Source organism: Chionomys nivalis, chromosome 5 (assembly GCF_950005125.1).
Source record: "Chionomys nivalis chromosome 5, mChiNiv1.1, whole genome shotgun sequence".
Classification (NCBI taxonomy): Eukaryota; Metazoa; Chordata; class Mammalia; order Rodentia; family Cricetidae; genus Chionomys; species Chionomys nivalis.
The window spans coordinates 87,305,380-87,326,429 of NC_080090.1; the positions used below are offsets into that span (position 1 = coordinate 87,305,380).

Here is a 21,050-nt window from a genome sequence, read left to right on the forward strand (position 1 = left end):
CGCTTGGTCTGGACGGCAGCCAACCAATCAACAGAAGGGCTCCGCCCCTGTTCCGCAAGGCCTTTGGCGTGTGGTTTCCCACGGTAGGCGGGAGTAGAGTCAGGAAGCAAATGAAGCAACACTGCGCTCTAGGCAAAGGTTAGGTCTTCATAGCTCTTGATCTTCTGCTTGGTGATACTGTGAATCTTCTGTGTGTGAGAGAAAACCAGTTCAGTGAGTGTGTAAACCAGGTTTATTAGACCTCAGTCTCTCTTTCTGGAGTATGTTAGGATTTAGATTTTGACTCCTAGTTCCTAGGTTCTGTGGAGGAACTCGGTGGTTTCCGGCTTTATTTTCATCAAAAACTGCCACAGGATAGCTATTAATGGATAGTGTTTTGACATACCTGTTTGGGACAGTTTGCTCCTATTTAGGAACCTTGCTGGAACTGTTTTGAACCTTTTCTTAGCATAGCTGTATACAATAATGTGCTAACAATGGAACCTACCTGTAGTTGGAGATGTGATTTTGTTTCTCCTTGTTCTGCCCAGATCAAGGAGCCCCCCCCCCCCCGCCCCAACTAGGAGACGGAGCCCTGTACGTAAAAGCAAAGAGCCTTTCTTCTTGCACAAGTTTGCGAACTCGGTCTCTCCGTGTGTCCAATGTGATAGGAGTGAGATCCCTAAGCTCAGAGTTGGGCTTTTATAATAAAGTAGCAAAGGTGGGGGTGAGGGATTGCTAAAGTTCAGGACCCCTAATTGACTGACGTTTGTCTAGGGGTGTCTTGGTGAAAAGGGAAGGTGTGTGCTGGCAGGTGATCTTATCTACAACGGTTAGAACGTTAGGAATTTCCTTTGGATGGTCTGTTCCTGGGTGGTGCCTGGGTAGTCTCAGTTTGTGGTTTTTATAGGAACCAGGGCAAACTACTGTGACTCAGGCCTCTTTTGAGTTTGTGGTGGCTGAGTCCTACACTCCTCAAGGGTTAATCCTGGCAGCAGGTCCCTTCCCCACAGCTTTGAATTTAAGCTTTCCTGCCCTGGGGTCTTCCTTTAAACTTCTCCAGCTTCTGTGTGTGATGGCTCTTAAATTCTCTTTTAATGACACCAAGAACCCCAGAGGAGATTCGAATTTCCCGGGTATGATGTCTCTGCTGGGACTCTGAAATTTTTCTGGCAACAACTCTTTCCTTCTTTTTAATTCTTAATTGAAACCGGGTGGTGGTGGTGCATGCCTTTAATCCCAGCACTCAGGAGGCAGAGACAGGAGGATCTCTGAGTTCGAGACCAGCCTGGTCTACAAGTTCTAGGGCAGGCTCCAAAGCTACAGAACAAAACCAAAACCAAAAAATAATTCTTGATTGTCAGAAAACCCACCCTGTGCCCCTAGATAGCATCATATAGGCGTCATTATGACATTTTATACATGTATATAATGGATCCCAATCAAATGTATTCCCGACCTCTGACTCCCTCTCACACTGTGCTGATCACCTTGTTGTCCCAAGTAGTCTGCCTCTGGTGTGTGTGTGTGTGTGTGTGTGTGTGTGTGTGTGATCCAGTGAGTTTAATTAAAGCTACTCAAGGAGCATGGGCAAATTACCAGTGAATACCACCTGAAGAAAATTTCTGTTCCTTTCCTAGCAATATTGACAGCTTATGACTTCTCAAGAAGTGGGGATCCTGCATGAATCCCTTCCCCCTCCATGACAGAATGCGTGTTGCCCAGCTATGTGCAGGCAGTCTGGTCCAGAGTGCAAAGGCCGTGTGTTGCCGGGAAGATAGCATTCCATAGCACACCTCCCTTCCCCCAGCTCTTATGTTCATCTCCATAAACACATTTCTTACAGGTGTGTATTGTATTTCGAACATAAATATCTCCTCTCCCTTACTCTCTGCCCTCTATTTTCTTGTTTTTCTGTTCCAATGATCCTCATAATTTCCCTAGACAATCTCAGTTCTTTCATTTAGTCTATACATACATGATTTTATGAGACCATACGAAATGTAGGAACCACAAATGAGAAATATATTTATATTTCTGATCTTGGCTTAATTTGCTCAATGTAATTACCTCCGGTGTTAATCTCACTACGACCACAACTCAAAGCCAAATTTGAAGCAAGTTTTAATTAAATCCTGGCCAGGCATATGCACTCTGGCCAAGTCCATACCAAAGTTGCCAGGAAATGGTCCAGAATCAAGTATGGCACAGGTTTAAGAAGGAAAACCTATATTCATTGTATTTCCCCTCAGGCCCAATCAAGGGCAAACATACATCCTGGTGAACATCAAGCCTACATCCAATCAGAGGCAAGCACACATCCTGATGGACATCTAGCCTACGTCTAATAAGGGGCAAACGTATATCCTGATGTACTTCCTGCCTGTGAACCTCCTGCTCACACATGATCAAGCACATCTGACGCAGAGGACTCGAACAAATTTGTTTGAGGGAGTGAAAACCTTGTGGCTTGTTATCTCCCATAAACAATAGTCTCCAGCCTTTCAGGAACTGCCTGTCCTCGGGCAAGGGGCTTGTAGAGCAGAGGCAAGTTTCACAGATCTCTAAGGCATAGATAGTAATTCAAACTTAAAATGTAGCTTTGGCTTTCACACCAGGTGCATCCATTTTCCCATTGTGTGTATACGTCACACTTTTCACCTATTCCTACACTGTTGGTCATGTAGGGTCCGTCACTTGTGAATGTCCTCTGTTGATTTGCTGTCTTCCAGGTGACAGTGCTCAGGATGGTTTAGCTAGACTATGGAGGAGTCTATTTCTAGTTGTTTGTTTATTATCAAGCCAGGAGGGTCCCAGCCCGGGGACGGGGGGGGGGGGGGGAAGCAGACGCCGGGTCCCACCCCTAACCAAGAAGCTCTTTGCAACTGATCCCTGCTGGCAAAGGGAAAGCCAATTTTTTTTTTCCTATGGAGTGATCCAGGACAGGCCTCAGGCCCAGAAAGTTAGCCAACATAAAGTAAATTTGATGCTTCTTTGTGTGTGTATGTGGTGTTTATTTGGGGGGGGCATTTCTTTGTTTGAATGTTTTTTTGTTTGTTTGTTTGCTTCTTTCAATTTTCATTTTTGTGGAATTTTTTGTTTTTGTTTTGGGACAGGGTGTCTCTTCATATCCCTGACTGGCCTTGAACTCACAAAGATCTACCTACCTCTATCTCCTGAGTGCTGGGGATTAAAGATGTGTGCCACCATGCCTAGATCTTTTGGGGGAAAGGGGTGGTATGGAAACTCACAGCAGTAGAAACTCCTTGGAATCTATGAGGGTGACCCTAGCAAAGACTCCAAGGAGTGCGAGATGCGGAGCCCAAACTGGCCATCTTCTGTCACCAGTCAAGGCTGCCATGGTGGGCTTGGACATCAACCCAGCCACAAAAACTTTGATGTATAATTTGTCCTGCCTGCAAAATGTGCTGGGATAATGGTGGTGCAGAACTGGTGGGAGTGTTCAGCCAATGACTGGTCTAACTTGAGGCCCACATCATGAGTGGGAGCCCATGCCTGACACTGCCTGGAGAGTCAGGAATCAGAGGCTGGATAGCCTAGAAACCTAGGATAGAACCAAACATGACTAGTACAAAAAGTCAATGAAATGATTCCTAATAATATTCTGTAATACTCATAGATCGGAGCCTAGCATCATCGTCATCAGAGAGGCTTTATTCAGGAACCAATGGGAGCAGAAACAGAAACCCAGAGCCAACACTAGGCAGAGCTCAGGGAACCAAGCAGAAGAGGGGGAGGAAGGATTGCAGGAGCCAGAGGGGTCAAGGACAGCATGAGAACAGGGCCCAAAAGGATCAACTAAGCAGGGCTCATAGAGACTCACGAGACTGATTGACAGCTAGGCTCTCTGCAAATATGTTTTGACAGTGTAGCCTGGCATTCCTGAGGAACTCCTAACAGTGGGAGGGGTGTCTCTGGCTCTGTTGCCTGCTCTCGGGACCCTCTTCCTCCTGCTGGGTTGACTTGTCCAGTCTTCATATTAGGGTTTGTGCCTAGTCTTTTGTTTTGCCATGTTCAGTTGATATCCCTCAGAGGCCCGCTCTTTCTGAAGGGATATGGAGGAGGAGTGGAGCTGGGGGAGAGGAGATGGGGGAATTAGGAGGAGTAGAGGGAGGGAAACTTCAGTCGGGATGTAATACATGGGAGAAGAATAAATTATAAAAAAAGAAAAAAACTCAGAAAAATTAACAGAGAGATAGAGCATAAAGTTGAATGGGTAGAGAGGTAGAAGGGACTTGGGGAGGGGTTGAGGGAGGAGAAGGAACATGACCAGAATATAAAAATATATTGTATAAAAATTAAAATAAAAATTAGATTTATTTATTTTATTTGTATTAGTGTTTTTCCTACATGCATGTGTATGAAGCATGTGCATGCTTGGTGCCTGGAAAAGTCAGAAGAGGGCATTGTCTATCTTAGAACTGAAGTTATAGACAGTGTGAGCCACCGTGTGGGTGCTGGAATTGAACCCTGGTTCTCTAGAAGAGCAGTCAATGCTCTTAACCACTAAGTCATTGCTGCAGCCCCTATTTCTAGTTTTCGAAAAATCTCTATAGAGATTGGACCAGGTTACGGTGTGGACCACATGCATGGTGACCATTGCTTCTTGACAAGGTTCCAGCATCAGAACTTGCAGATCACAATTCTCCAGCACCCTTTTACTTCCATTTTCAATAATTCTCACTATTATGCCTTTCCCTTTGGGAAATTTCGTGTGGGCTTTGAAGGATGAAGATGGGATAAAATGGAAGCCTCTTTAAACAAAATAATTCTTTGGAGAAAATCCTCATCACCGTGGAACCATATCGTGTGATAACTGCCTACTCCACATAAGTTAGCACCAAGCTGCTAGAAAATGTAGATCGGCAACATAAATAAGGTATATTTGATAAGATAATCAAGATTTGTAAATTCCTAAGATCTACTTAGGTTCCCAGTAATATTTGTCTAGCTTCATCTCTGCTCACTTTAAGCTTTAGCTATTTGGATAAACTAAGCCATATAAAAAATTGCAATATTCTATAATGGAGAGTCTGGTCCCCCAAATAAGTCCTTTTCCCAAGGTCAGGCATTTAGACAAAAGTCCCCATTATCTTAGGGATTTGAAGAAAACTCTTGCTCGCTAAAAAAGGAGTCATTCTTATCCCTGGCGAGAGGAACTTAATAGATTTTCTGACCCCCCCCTTCCGGCCGCCCCAACACCATAATATGGTTTCTCCACTAACCTAGCAAGCCAGATCAAGCCGAACTGAAAAAGTATAGCAGTTTATTTGAGCAAAGCAACGCCTGGGTGGGTTCTCCAGTCCCAGAGATTGAGGTCAGAGAAGCCATGCCCACAAAGAAAAGCAAACTGGGTTCGTGCACAAGTGTGGTCAAAAGATGAATGCTTTAGGTGGCTTCGGCAGCTGGCAGCTTAAGGGGAGGAAGCCACAGTAGCTGCTAAGAGTGCGGAACTGAGATTTGTGGAGCCTTTCCTTTGTTCAGAGAGTAAGTGGGGTTTGGAGGGGGGGAAATGGGGCTTCCTGGACCCTGTAGGGGTGATATAGAGGTTCCAGCTGAACAGAATTTTTGGCCCTTCTATTAGCATATGACTGGCACTTCCTTAACCCCATCACAAGCCACACCCCAGCTCATATGCCTCTTTTCTCTCCATTTAATCCTTTGTGCAATTACAGTATAAAAAGGTGCAACCTTTTTTCAATAAGCAGGCAGCCATCCTGATCCACTCTGAGATCCTGTCAGTCTCCTCCTTCTCCTCAACACCTCCACACCTTCTCTTCTGGACCTGAATGCCCACAGGAACTGGGCTTTGACAGGTTTACATTCATACCAACAGTATAGAAGGGCTTCTGTTTGCCCATATGAGCCATCGTTGTTGTTGTTCCTCCCTCCCTCAATCCCTCCCTCAATCCCTCCCTCCCTCTCTCCCTCTCTCCCCCCTCCCTCCCTCCTTCCCTCCCTCCCTCCCTCCCTCCCTCCCTCCCTCCCTCCCTCCCTTCTTTTGCTCCAAGACAGGATCTTACTATGTAGCCCTGTCCTGGAACTCTGTATGTAGGCCACACTGGTCTCAAAATCACAGAGACTGGCCTCTGCTTCCCTAGTTCTGGAATTAAAGTTGTGTACTACCATGCCCGACTCATATTTTCTTTCTTTCTTTCTTTCTTTCTTTCTTTCTTTCTTTCTTTCTTTCTTTCTTTCTTTCTTTTTGGTTTTTTGAGACAGGGTTTCTCTGTGGTTTTGGAGCCTGTCCTGCAACTAGCTCTTGTAGACCAGGCTGGTCTCGAACTCACAGAGATCCGCCTGCCTCTGCCTCCCAAGTGCTAGGATTAAAGGTGTGCGCCATCACCGCCCGGCCCGACTCATATTTTCTTAATGATTGGGGTAAGAGAGAATCTCTCTCTCTCTCTCTCTCTCTCTCTCTCTCTCTCTCTCTGTGCACACATGTGTGTGCACGTGTGTGTGTGCGTATTGAGACAGGGTCTCTTTACATAGTCCTAGCTGTCATGAAACTCACTGTGTATACCAGGCTGGCCTCAACTCATAGAGATCCACTTGTCTCTGCCCCCTAAGTTCTGGGATTAAAGGCGTGCTCCAGCACACCAGGCTGTAAAACAGAATAATGTTAACGTAGTTGTGATATGCATTTCTCTGGTGGCTAGAGAGCTTGAATGGCCTGGCCACACATGTGGGGTCCAGGGCAGTCCAGCTACCACAGCATGCATCACTGGGTTCCAGGAAAAGCCATAAGCTGACACCACCCAGGAACGGACCATCCAAATGAAATTTCTAACACTCACAAGGACACCCCTAAAAATTGTCAGCCAATTGGGGGTCCTGAACCTTAGAAATCCCTCACCCCTACCTTTGCTCCTATAAAAACCCAACCCCAACTGAGCTTGGGGCTCTCTGATCAGTCCAATACATTGGACACATGGAGAGTCTTAGTTTGCAAACTTGTGTAAGAATAAAGACTCTTTGCTTTTACATACAGGACTCCTAGTTGGTTTTGGGAGACTCCATGATCTGGGCATAACAAGGGCCATTTGTATTTCCTCCTTTGTTTACTGTCTATTCATTTTATTAGCCCACTTACTGATTAGATAATTTGTTTTCTTATCGCTCAGTTTAAAAAAGAGTTTTATTGCTGTGTATGTGTACAAGCGAATGTTCTTCTGTGTGTGAAGTGTATGCGTGCATGTGGTGTGTGTGTGTGTGTGTAGACTGGGGGTTGACTCTGGGTGTCTCCCTCCATCTCTCGCCACCAAGGAGGCAAGGTCTCTAATTTGAACCTAGAACTCTCTGATTTGGGTAGTCTAGCTGGCCAGCTTCCTCCAGGGATCTCAGTCTCTGACTCCCAAGCACTGGGGATACAGGCAGGTCGGCCACAATACCCAACCCCTACCATTTATTTGGCTGCTGGGAATCCAAATCTGGTCCTCATGTTGTGTGGCAAGTACTCTCCCTGCTAGGCGATCACTCTGTGTCCAGTTCTGCGAGTTCTTCATGTCGTCCAGATACTACTTCTTTGTCAGACATACATCTGGCAGACAATCTCTCGTTTTGAAGACTGTCTCTTCATTCCATGAACTATTTCCTTTGCTGGATAGAAATTTAATTTCATTTCATAAGATTCTATTTTCTATTTTTTTGCCTTATTTCCTGCCTTATGAAGGGCCCCCTAGAGAGGACCACTCAGACACAGAATATAGCCAATTGGAAGTATCTATTCCAGCGGTATGGGACCACACTCAGGTATTCAGGTCCTAAGTATAGCACCGAGTGTCCAGAGCACAGGGCTTCTGAAGGCAGAAACCAAGTCCTGGTGTCTGTTGGGTAGTGTGGGGGTGGGAGAGGGATGGAGCTGAGCATAAGCCAACAGTTTGACAGAAACCAGGTTATCTGGGATATCTTGACCGGAAGCTCCCAGAACAGAGTTGGATAATTTCCCATGGGATTCTCTATCAAGGAGATAAAATTCTAGTTAAACCTGAAATGGCCTCAGGAAGAATACAAGATGGACAAACCTGTGCTGTCTTGCCTGTCACACCTGGGCAAGTAGAGTCCTACCCAGGAAGTCCTTATGGTGCCCATGTCTTGAAGCATTTCCCTCTTGTTGTCTTTGCAGGTTGGGAGAGAAGGATCTAGTTTGAGTCTTCTACATGGAGACGCCCCATTTTCCCAGCACTGCTAAAGAGATTGTCTTTTCTCGAGTGTGTATTTTTTTTCTGACTCTGCCAGATGTCAAATGGTTGTGGTTGTGTGGATTCAGATTTGAGTGTCTACTCTGTTCCATTGGTCTGCGTGTCTTTTTCTGCCTGTGTTATGCTCTTTCCCTTACTACAACTCTGTAATATAATTTGAAATCAAGTATGGTGATAGCTCTAGAATTATTCTTTTTGCGCAGGATCACTTCAGCTACTCCAAGACTTTTATGATTCCAAATGAAACTCAAGATTTTTTCCTTTTATTTTTGTGAAAAGTAGTATCGGAATTTTGATGCCGACTGTATTGAGTCTATAGGATGCTTCAGAGAGACCTGTGGCGTGGTCTCGTGGTGTGCCCATCTGTCTGTCTCTCCTCATGGGACTCGCTGCCCCTTGTGGCCCACTGCAGTCACTTGGGGAACTGCACCGTCCCTGCCTGGGACTGGCTGCTCTCATGGCCTGCTGCCCACTGCAGCCACTCAGGGACCTGCAGTATTTTTACTTAATCCATTACATTGGTGCCATGAGACTCGGGAGGCTCTTCTGCCCCAAGCTCCTCTCCTGGAGTCGGGATCCAGAACTGGGTCTTTCCCCCCACAACAACCACATGTTCCGTCTGCCTGAGCATGATTTCTACACACACCACCAGCTTCATCTGGTGAGTTTCCCCCATTCTGATCAGCTCAACCATTTTTCCAAACCCAAGGAATTGACCATTGAGCTTCCAGCAATCTTCTGGTGTTCCTAGAAACTGGGGGTGGGGACAGCCCCCAACCATGGTGTGTCTTAAAGCTATGGTGAGCCCTTTGCTGACATTCATCTCTGGATTGCTTCCCTTAGCTAAAATAATGTTTGGACAACCTGGGGGTCTGTTCTCCCATGACTGGGAGCCCAAGGTCCCTCAGATTCTTCTTTCTCTTTTTTTTCTTTTTCTTTTTTCCCCTGCTGTTTTGTTTGGTTTTGGTTTTGGTTTGGTGAAGGCCGCTCGGAGTGGCCTCTGGCCTCTCTGGCTTCTGAGTCATCCCGACAGGATCCAATCAGGCTGTAGTACTCCACCTGTAGGCAGAGGACACTCTCTTACAGGTCCTGTGGTGTTTGCTGCTAATTTATACCCCACCTATAGGGGGAGACGTCTCCCTATGGGCCTTGTGGTGTTGCCATTTTGTGAGTTTTCACAGTTTCAGCTATGGGTAGCAAGATACCCATGTCTGTTCCTCCCTGGGATGTATGAATTTTAGAGGCTCTAAAACCCCAGGCCTTAATGCCCTACTTTTTCAGCTCCTACCCTCACTCTGCCTGTGTCCCGCTGGCTCCACTTTTACAGGACACTAATTACTGTCCGTGCACAGGCAAATGGAAGGAGTTTCCTCAAACTGCCCCTGCCATCATTACTGCCGCCAGCAAGATCAATTGGATCCATGGGGTGGCTGTTTTCAGCTCCCCACCACGGCTTGTGGCATGGCAGTTCAGTAGCAGGGTAGATCACGCCTCTAGGTCTCTCTTATTATTAAATTTAAAATCCCTGCAGCTCAAAAATTGTGGCTTTTCCATACAACATGTGACTGCTGCCATTTTGACTGAGGTCAGGTGACCTTGCCACCATCTTAACTGAGGTCAAGTGACTTTGTCGCCATCTTGGCTAAAAGCCAAGTCAGGTGACCAAGTCCCACCATCTTTACTAAGGTGTACCCTGCCTGGTTCCCTGGTTTATTTATGTTTTTGTCTCTAAATTCCTCTTGTTGACTCTGTTGCATGTGTGTTTTGTGCAGTGGCATGCCTTTGGTAGGGCCCACCAAGAGCATCCACTTTATCCAATTCCTGATCACTCTGTGTGTGTGTTCATACATGTAACTTAAATGACCTATGTTTACTGTTAAATGTTATAAATGTCTGTTCATTGCATCTCATTTCAGATCACAAAAACAATAAGTCTCATTTTTTTAACTGGTATGTACTTTTAAGTCTTTTACAAAAATACTATATATTTAATCCAACCCTCATTTAAAATATAGTAAGATGTTCTCTACTATTGTCAGTTCTGCCATTAACCTTCTATTGCAAGCAGTTTTTTCTTCTTTCTGTCTTTTTACAAGTGTAAATCTTACCTGTTAAGTTGAGAGCCAGTAGAGTCAAGCTCAGACCCAGTGCCCCAGGTAGATTCTATACTGTAGTTACCACCTGATAAAAAGCCTCAACTGCTCAGAGATCTGTGGAATATGGCATTTAAATATTTAATTATTAAAAAAACTTTTCATAACAAAAAGAGACAGTTTGGCTCCTAGCAGCAGCACTCTGTTTCCTCCAAAGAAGACAGAAGACAAATGGGTGCAGAACAACGTCCATCTGCAGTTCGCTTCGACTGCTGAGCGCTGACCACTGGGAAAAACTGCCTTTCATCTAAACTGAAGGTCACCAGACAGTGGACAGAATTGCTGGAATAGACAGCCTAGGTGCTCAGATCAAGGTAGGCTTGTCTTCCTACAGATTTCTTAGCTCATAGAATCTTCTGGAGCCTGACAGGCCTTGTGCTAAACAGCAAAAGGCAAATATGACCTTCAGCAACCATGGAGGACCCTGAGGAGTAGCTCTAGGTGCCAACTAAGTAAGTTCTCTGTTATTTATTAATCAATAACTCAAGTAAAATTTTATCCTTCTCAAAGATCTCTGATGCAGTTTGACAGCTGAGAGGTTTTGTCAGTTTAAAAGGATAACCTCACCAAACACATTTCAGTAAAATACAAATAAATACAAGACCTGCAAGTTACAAAAGTGTGAGGACAAATATAAGTTATCAGATTTCTCTCTCATGCTGCCTTCCATAGTCTTAAAAATACTTTTCATTGGCCAGGCATGCCTTTAATTCCAGCACTCAGGAGACAGAGGCAGGTGGATCTCTGTGAGTTCAAGGCCAGCCTGGTCTACAGGAGCTAGTTCTAGGAAAGGCTCCAAAGCTACAGAAAAACCGTGTTTCGAAAAACCAAAAAAAAAAAAAAAAAAAAAAAAAAAAAAACCCAAACCCCCCCCCCCCAAAAAAACACAAAACTTTTCTTGTGCAAAAATATCTGTCACAGTCATTCTGACACAAATATGCTACTGTTTATACAATGTATATGTCTAAAACTTCTGTTTTTACAAACCCAAAAAATTCTTGTGAGTTCTAGGGAGCAGAATTTAAGGATTCACTTTGATGGAGGAAGGTCATTTGTCAATAAACAAACTGCCTTGGCCCATTTGATAGGCCATCCCTTAGGTGGGTGGAGTAGACAGAATAGAATGCTGGGAGGAAGAGGAAGTGAGTTCAGATGCAGGGCAGCTCCTCTGAGAGACAGACGCCATGCTCTCCTCTCCAGAGCAGATGTGATGAAGTTCTGACCCAGGATGGACGTAGGCTAGAATCTTCCCAGTAAGCGCACCTTGGGGTGCTACACAGATGATTAGAAATGGGCTAAATTAATATGTGAGAATTAGCCAAGAAGAGGCTAGATATAATGGGCCAGGCAGTGCTTAAAAGAATACAGTTTCCGTGTAATTATTTCTGGTGTAAAGCTAGCCGTGCAGGAGCCAGGCAGGACGAAAAGCAGGCCCGCAGCTCCCTACTACATCACTTTAAACAGGACAGATACACCCTTCTTAATTTCCTGGTCCTAATTTTTTTCCCCCTTAACTTAATGTTGTCCTCTGTTCTGCCAATACCTTAAACAGGTGTAAGGGACACCAGATATTTTTATACCACAAACACAGGACAGGAACAAACAGACCAGCTATGCCAGGATGTGACTAACACTCAGATTTCTCAGGTCCCCCCGACAAGATGATGCCCACAAATAAGCAGGAAGCAGTCTTGAGAATCCACTGCCCCAATTCCTTTAACCTGTGGTGCCTAACCTCCTGCCTTTTTATTATAAAAAAGAGATGGAAGTGTAATAGTCTGTCCTGTCCCTTTAAGAGACAAGCCACACCCACTCCCTATCCACTGAGGCAAGCTGATCTTCAGCTTCCAGCCTGAGTCCCTTATCTTTTAAGTCTCTCCCCCTGAAGAGGCAGCTTCTGCCTTGTTCCATTCTCCCCACTTCTCCCCTTCCCCTGTCTCTCTGTCTTTCTCTCTCTGTTTCTCTCTGCTCTTCCCGCTTCTCCCCTTACCATCTTTCCTCTTCCCTTCTATAACCTACTAAATAAATATCCAACCCCACTCTGCATGGCATGCCTATCCATGTCTCTGTCTCTCGCCCACCATGTGGCTCCCTGCCTGGGACCAGCCGCCTTCGGAGACCTGCAGCATGGTCTCGTGGCGTGCCCATCAATCTGTCTCTCCTCGTGGGTCTCACTGCCCCTTGTGGCCCATTGCAGCCACTTGGGGAACTGCGCCATCTCTGTCTGGGACTGGCTGCTCTCATGCCTACTACCTGCTGCAGCCACTCAGGGATTGCAGCATTTTACTTAATCCATCACAGTAATGTTATAGCAGCAGTGTAGGCCTACTCAGAGAAAACTCTATTTGGTCAATAGAATCTCTGGCCTGGTGGGGACCCAACATTTCAGTTGAACAAGGTTCTTGGCCTGGCCAGGACTGCCCCAGGCAGGTGGGCTCACCTTAAGCCTATCTCCAACATTTTTTTTTACTTAAAAAATGTATTTGCATATCCTTTTTTTGTTGTTGTATGTGTGCATGTTCATGTGTGGGTGCATGTCTGTGGGGGGGGGGTATACAGCGTTCTCCCATTCCATGGTGCATGTCTGTGGGTGCGTGTCTGTGGGGGGTATACAGCGTTCTCCCATTCCATGGTGCATGTCTGTGGGTGCATGTCTGTGGGGGGGTATACAGCGTTCTCCCATTCCATGTCCTCTCTTTGTTCCCCATCCTCTCAGCCCCTCCATCTAGGGTTTAACTATCCATGGATTTATTCACCCTTGGTCAGTTGTGCAAATGTGGCGATACCTGTTTGCCTGAAGATCAGAGGGTGGAGCAAGCCACTAGGTAACCATAGAGGTCTGGAGGTCTGTACAGACAGACAGGAAGTGATATGGCAGGGCAGAAAGAGGAAGTGATAAGGTGGGAGGAGACAGGAACTCAGTCTCTTTTCTGCTGGGAAGTTGAGAGGTAAGGAGACTGTGGTTTGGCTCCTTTTTCTCTCTGATATCTTAGCATTTTCCCCTATGTGTGACTCTGGGCTTTTATTATTAAGACCTATTAGAACTGGTACTACATATTGGTGCACAACTTAAAGGCAGAAATTCACTAAAAAGTCACTTGCCTGTGGTTTTATAGCCTCCAGCACAGGCTGGAGCTACACATACCAAAAAAGCAACTAGTTTTAAATATTTTACATTGGCTTGGGTTTTTTTTTGTATACTGATAAAAAGTTGAGATTATTTTTATTAGAATATACTGTACATACATTTCTAATCTTGTTCAAGGTATGGTACCTATGCAACTCATTTAAAAATATAATGCAAATTTCTAGCGCTTGAAAGTTATTATTACCAACTATTTAAGATAACAAGAAAATGCAAGTTAGCAGTTACTTACCTATTACAATCAAACTTGTAGTCACATTAGGTATGTTTTTTTTTTTTTTTTTTTTTAGAGTTTGAAATGGACTTTATTCAAAGCTCTGATCTACCAAGTTAGCGTTTTCCACCAACTCGGGGAGCAGAGACCTTCACAGGCTTCACAATCTTTTGTTTAGGTGCTGCTTTTGTGGGGGCCTTTGCAGCAGCCATTGCGGTCTTCTTGGATGCCTGCTTAGCCTTTTTTGCTTCCTTGGCAGCCCTGATGGCCTGCTCTCGCTGGGCTTTCCTAACTTCTGGTTTCTGATTCCTCTTGGCCATTATATCAGCAAGGGATGCACCAGTGATGGCCCGCTGGAATTTGACTGCGCGGCGGGTTCTTTTTTTTTTGAATTTCTTCCGACTGTCCTTTTTTGTGTTTCCTTCTGTACAGGACAGTCCAGTTTATCTGCCGGGGATTCCTTTTGGACAGGAATGCGGACTCGCATTTTGCATTAAGAAACTGGAAAACCTTCCCGTCGGTCCTGGCGTAGCGCCGCCCGTGTCCGGGGTAGATCTTGTACCCGCTGAAACTGCACAGCTCGACCTTCATGATGGGAGCTGCCGCCCGGCCGGAGGAAAGATGGCGAAGAGAAAGAAAGAATTATGGGAAAACACATTAGGTATGTTTTTAAGGTCAAACAGAAATATATTTTAGATAGACAGGTCATCTTCAAACACTTCAGAGATCTATAGAATATGACATTAAAGATGTCTTAACAGCATAGGTTCTTTTCTTTTTTAATGACAATGAGACATATCTGCTCCTGGCAGCACCAATCTACTTCACAGAAGATGATGGGCATCGAAGGAACTCCACATGGAGTTTACTTTCTTTGTGGCAAAGGTTAGCCACTGGGTAAGAAAGTATATTTGCCTTCACTGATGATGGTGTGCTGTACAAATTGAACAAGCAAGACACAAAAGAAAGTGACTGCTGAACTTTGCCAAGACAAGGTAGAAGGCCCTTTAGAATATCCTGCTTCACAGAAAAGTCTGTCAGCTATGCTAGTCCTATAGGCCAAAGATGGGTGCTCCAATGTTGCAGAGGAACCTTGGGTGACTGTCCAGGCAGCCAGCTATTTCTGTCATTTCTCACATTTTTTAGAAGTCACTTGCTTGCATTTCCTCTTACTCAGTTAATATTATTTCCTTCTTGGGTCTCTGATGGAGTTGAAGACTTCATAGTCATAGTGATAGTTTTCCTTGTTACCAGATTTAGAGAAGAGATTCACTAAAGAAATGTAAGGTGGATAAGGTTGAGAGACATAAAAAGATAGTTTTATAGTCATGCAAGTTAAAATAGAAAGCGAATTAGGTACAACTTTTGGACTCAAAAGATATGATAGATATGGAGTATTTTCTCTGAATTTGACAATTAATGGACTAGACATTGTTGGTGTATTCATTGCCTGTATATATTGTATATAGTCATTGTATTTATTGTATATTGTTTTCTTTTATTAGTTATAATCATTTTTTAATTTCTAGACAAAAAAAGGGGAAATGTGGGGATATCTTGTTTTTACAAATAAAGCTTGCCTGAAGATCAGAGAGCGGAGCTAGCCACTAGCTAACCACAGAGGTCTAGAGGTCTGTACAGACAGACAGGAAGTGATAAGGCTGGGTGGAGAGAGGAAGTGATAAGGTGGGAGGAGATAGAAACTCACTCTTTTTTTCTGCTGTGAAGAGGAGAGGTAAGGTGGCCATGGTTTGGCTCCTTCGTCTCTCCGATCTCTTAGCATTTTCCCCTATATGTGACTCTGGGCTTCTGTTATTAAGACCGATTAGAACTCATGCTATAGCTGTACAGCTTACAACTTGTATTTATATACCTTAAATTATGTTTAGACCTTTACAACCTATATAAACCTTAATCCTTTTTTCTTACATACAATTATTTGCCATTAGTCACATTTGGCTGGTTACTGAGAGCAGTCGTAGCAGCATGATTTCTTTTAAATACAGGGGCTGTAAAAGTTATGTCTGAAACCTGTTTATCCTTTCATATGAAGCCTGTTAGCAAGGGGAACCTGTCTGTGAGTTTGCCTTTCTTCATCAGGAGACCTAATAGCTCTAGAAAATCAAGGACTATTCTTATATGAAACACGCTGGCCAAGCAGCTGTACCCTTGGGGGAGATGCTCGGTACCTGACAAAGCAGTTAGCCATTAGCACCATCAGAAATCTGAGAAGGATAAATTATAGCAAGAAGTATAGCCCAAATGATCTCTGTATCAATTAAAATGACAGAGACTTACCAGCTAACTGGATTCTCCTAGGCTTCTGTGGTCTTGATGGCTTCCTTGTAGGGCAGAGGTTATAGGTCTTTGACTGCCACGTAGGACAGCATTTTATCTTCACCTGCTGCACAGGACAGTTAAAAATCTATATATAGGTAATCTTATAGGAACCATTAGATGTGGCCAACGTGTGGCTTGTCACTGTCCTAGCTGGTGACCCCCATCAGAACGTAGGCAAACACATGGAGAGCCCTGAGGCTCTCTTTAGGAACTCCAGCCCTGCCACCCAGTGCCAAGCCTCAGCTACCATCCATCCACTGGCTTATGAATTTTAAGCTAATTTCTTTTCTTTTCTTTTTTTTTTTTTTTTTTGAGACAGGATTTCTTTGTGTAACAGTTCTAGCTGTCTTGGAACTAGCGCTGTAGATCAGGCTGGCCTTGAACTCACAGAGATCAGCCTGTCTCCTGAGTGCAGGGACTAAAGGCAGAAGCCACCACTGCCTGGCTTAAGCTAATTTTTTTTGTTGTTACAGATTTTACAGATTTCTAATCACACCCAATAAACTTACAATTTTTTAAAGATTTATTTATTTATTGTATATACAGTATTCTGACTACATGCCTGCCTGCAGGCCAGAAGAGGCACCAGATCTCATTATAGATGGTTATAAGTCATCATGTGGTTGCTGGGAATTGAACTCAGAACCTTTAGAAGAGCAGTTGGTGCTCTTAACCACTGGGCCATCTCTCCAGCCCTAAACTTACAAATTTTGAGGGACAGAAAGTTCTCGTAACAGTCTTACAAATCTTGAGATAAGTTTTTTATCTTTAGGTAGTTCAATGGAACCAATAATCTGAAGTTTTGGGCTGTTCTGCCTTGCTCTCTTTTCTCTACCACAAGATCAGGTGATTCTCCTGACATAGGACAGAGAGGAAACTTTAGATATGCATGTTTGGGTCTAGAGAAGAGAGAGCCGTAACCCACCTCCAGAGCCAGCTTTCCAATAAAGTACAACAGCATAAAATAACTTTAATATTCTCCACACCCAAGAGATATCTGACCTTCTGCCAAACTGAGTCCAGTGACCAGAAAAGCCCAGAGACAAGAAATTCTGAATGGTCAGGACCACTGAAGCAGCCATGGCAAGTGGCTTCAGTGGTGACAAAGGTAGCAAAACAAATACCAATAAACACAGAACACAGAAAGCTCATGCACCCTAAGGAGGCCAGCCTGAAACAAAACTCATACATTTAACTGGGCCTGACCAATTTCCAACTCATCTCTTTGTATTCAAGCAACCAGAACCAGGCTGGCAGTGCGATGTCTCAGTATTTCGCTCTGGATGGGAGAGTATTAGGTCTCCTTAAAGCCCTCCTCATCCCAGATCTGGATCTCAGCAGAACAAGAAACGTTACTATGACGACCAGGGGAGGCCTTCGTAGGTGCCTGCTGCTCTTCTCAGCTTGGCAGTCTGATAGTCTGAGAAACCAAAAACACGGCCTGCAGCCTTGGTATGTCTCAAGGTGCGCACCTCCTGAGGGGGCCCTTCAGCTCAGAGTCCTGGAGTAAAGATCTAGCTTTAGAATTTGGGTGGGTCGTCTGATCTGGCTGGGGGCCTCCAGAAAATGCTACTACCACTGGGCAAGAATAAGACCACTACCACAATTTTTGAGCCAAATTTGAAGCAAGCTTTATCAAATATTGGCCAGGATGGTGGACACCGGCCAAGGTCGTACCCAAGATTACCAAAGTATGGGACTCAAGAACTTATAAAGGCAAAACCCGCAAGGCTTTTGTCCAGTCAGGGACAAGTGTACACCCTGACATGCCTCCTGCATATTGTGATAAAGCACATATACTTGGTGCAATTGTTGCAACCGAGCTTGTTATAGAAGTGAAGACACAGGACTTGTTATCTTACATGAATGGCTCCGGGCATTCCAAGAGTTATCTGTCCTTGGGTAAATGGGGCTAACAGGGTAGAGGTGTTTTTGGTCTATAGATCTCTTAAGCACAGCAATTTAAGCGTAAAACATAGTTTTAGCCAACACATGTCCACACTGTATGTACTACCTGCCCATCAATGACTCACGGGTACTTTCACTTGTCTGATTGTCTGTGGTGGTGGTGGTGGTGCAATACTTAAACAAGAGAGCACTTACTTTACTTAATAACGGCCCCAAAAGGCAAGGATAGTGATGCTGGCAATTCACACCACACACACACACACACACACACACACACACACACACACACACCCTCAGTCAGTCATATGCAAGCACACATCATCTGGGCATATAGTTTGGTGGTAGAGCACTTGTTTAGCATGTGACCCTAGGTACTGCTCCCACCATCCACATACAATCATCATGAAAGTAACACGTGTTGTTCTGGTGTTCTCACATACACTTTGCTTTTGTTGATCTTCTGCATACTCCTCTCTGCCATCTCCTTTTGAAATTAAATTCTTATCATAATGTTATTATTTTTTTATGTTTAGTAATTCTCCCCCTGCCTTTTAAAAGTTATCACTATGTAGCCTAGGATTGGCATCAAATTCAAGATCCTCCTGCGTTGGTCTCCAGAATGCTGGGATTATAAGTGTGTATCACCATGCCACCATAGATTCAAAGAATAGCCCCATTCCTTCAAAGCTAATTTGTCTGATATGAATACAGCTATCCCATGTGTTTGGTTAGTATTCATCTTGCACAGGAGCAGCACCACTGTGATGTGGGCTAGGCCCTCCCACATCAATCATCAACCGTGACAATGCCCCCCTGACAATGGCCACAGGCCTATCTGATGGGGGCAGTGCTTCACTTGAGGACTCTTCTACCAAGATTACTTGTCGCAAGGACTTTCCCCTAAGATGCTTCATAAAAAAAATTATGTGTATCTATAGAGTGAGAGAGAAATGAGAATGAAATAATAAAATGAGCAAAATATTAACGATTGAACAAGGATGAAGAAGGTGTGGTGTTTCTTGTATTGTTTTTGGTTTTGCAACTTTTTTTTCATTTTTTTCCCTATTAGAAAATTAAAAGCAAAGCTGCCTTTAAAAATTGTTCAAGGAAGTCTGAGAAGTGGGAGGAAATCGTGATTTTGTTATGCCATTGAACCTTAGAGTCTGGAGATCTTCCTGTCAGTGCACATGAGCCACTTTCTGTAGCTGGCCTCCTCTGGCAGCATGCCTAGAGAGATTGGATCTGAGAGGGGAGTCCTGGTCTTCAGAGGGATCCATTCAGTTTAGCATAGTAACTGGGCATCTTCTAGAGGGTTCAGCTGTAACACCTAGAAGATACAGGTTTTAAAGATGGAAAGATAAAAGAGTACATTCGATTTTACGGCCGCTGCGTGCCCCCTCTGTGGAATGTGCGTTCTAACCTGTCAGCCCCTTCCTGGTGGGTGTCTTTTCATGGGACACCCTCAGAAGCCGTGCCCCCTGCAGTCGTTGCAGAGTTCATTCCCCCCCCCCCCCCCGGCGCTGCATTGCTTGCTTTTCTGTTGCTGTGAGAAAACACCACAACCAAAAGGACTTCTAGGAGGAAGAGTTTATTTTGGCTTGTGGTTCCTGAGGAGTAGATTCCATCATGGTGGGAAAGGCATGGCCTGACAGTAGGAACAGGAAGCTTGCTGAAGGCCGTTTCAACCCCACACAGAAAACCGAGAAAGCAGGAGGTGGGGTGACGCTATACCTCCCAAAGTCACCCCCAGGGATGTGCGTCTTCTACCGAGACTCTACCTCCTAAAGACTTCATAAACACCCCACTATCTGGAGACCACATGTTCAAATATGAGCCTATGAGGGGCATTTCCTGTGGGAGCCACACCATCTGCCTGACAGTTTGCAGCGGTTGTTCCAGAACCTCTGGAAGGCAGTGCGGAAGGCGGCGGGGAAGGCGGCGGGGAAGGCGGCGGGGAAGGCGGCGGGGAAGGCGGCGGGGAAGGCGGCGGTCCCCAGCTGCCCCAGTGACTCTTCCTTCTTGTCTTTCCTTCCACTGCTGTCTCACTCCCGACTGTTTCCCGGATCACAGAAACAGCCTGTGCACCACCTTCAGCCTCTGACAGAATGGTGGGAAATTAGGAGAGAAAAATGTACTTGGGTTTTCTTCTTCGTGGGAGAATTAGGCTCAGATCGAGGCTAGAAGAAAATCTAAAACTCAAGCAGGGAGGATGCTGATTGGTAATTCACTGAACTCCCACAGTCTGGAGTGGCAGGGTAAAGCAGGTTAAGTTTATAGACATCAGTTAAGAACGCACCCGCCTCCTGCTTCTGCAACATGAGCCCTCCCTCACCCATCTCCTTACTTTCACTCTCTCCAGCTCTTCCCTGTCTCTCTACTCTGCGCATGGTGTGTCTGTGCTCTCTTTGCTTTGCCATCTCTCTGGTCCCTTTGTCTCTCCCCACTGTCTCCTCTCCATCATCACTCTGCCCTTCTGTTCCTCTCATCTCCTTTCTCCCACTGTTAGTAAACAAAGTTGGGAACCAGTCTAGCTTGTTAGACCCAAGCCCTGTTATCTGTGTCGTATTAGGCTTAGATCGTGTCCCTCATGAGGCTTTGCTAGGTGTTGGTGGTGCTGATCTCTGATAGTCATTCACAAATGGAGGGTCGGCAGAAGGTATGAGGAGAGTTTGGCTGTGTGTGTGTGATGTAGCCGAGGCTGGCCTCAAGTTCCCTGTGTAGCCAAGGAAGGCCTAGAACTCTGGCTCCCCTTGCCTCTTCCTCCCAAATACTGGGATTACAGGTGTGTGGATCACACTAAACTGCTCAGCCTCCTTTTGTGGTTCCAGAATCACAGAACTGGTTGGCAGGGCTGACGCCTGCCAGAGTAAGTGGCCCCTCTGCTCCGTCTCCTCCCTCCAGTCTGCTTTTCGGCTGGCTCGTGCGAATGCATCCATTGTGAGGAGTGGGCAAGCAGGCCTGGAGGCTGTCTAGGAGATGCCTCAGAATCCTTCAACCTCTTCTCAGAGTGGCACGGAGCAAAAGTTGGCTGTTCGGAGGACTCTTTTCGCCACTCTTTAAAAACCACGTCACTACGTACACACAACCAC

General features: G+C 45.1%; 1 protein-coding gene across 1 annotated transcript; it reads right to left on the minus strand.

Annotated features, from left to right (window-relative positions):
• Positions 1-13,805: 13,805 nt before the first annotated feature.
• Positions 13,806-14,364, minus strand: LOC130874882 (60S ribosomal protein L24-like). The gene is given in 2 exon segments (XM_057770427.1): positions 13,806-14,099; positions 14,101-14,364. Coding segments are annotated over 2 exon segments (474 nt in total). The 5' UTR covers positions 14,305-14,364; the 3' UTR covers positions 13,806-13,829.
• Positions 14,365-21,050: the final 6,686 nt, after the last annotated feature.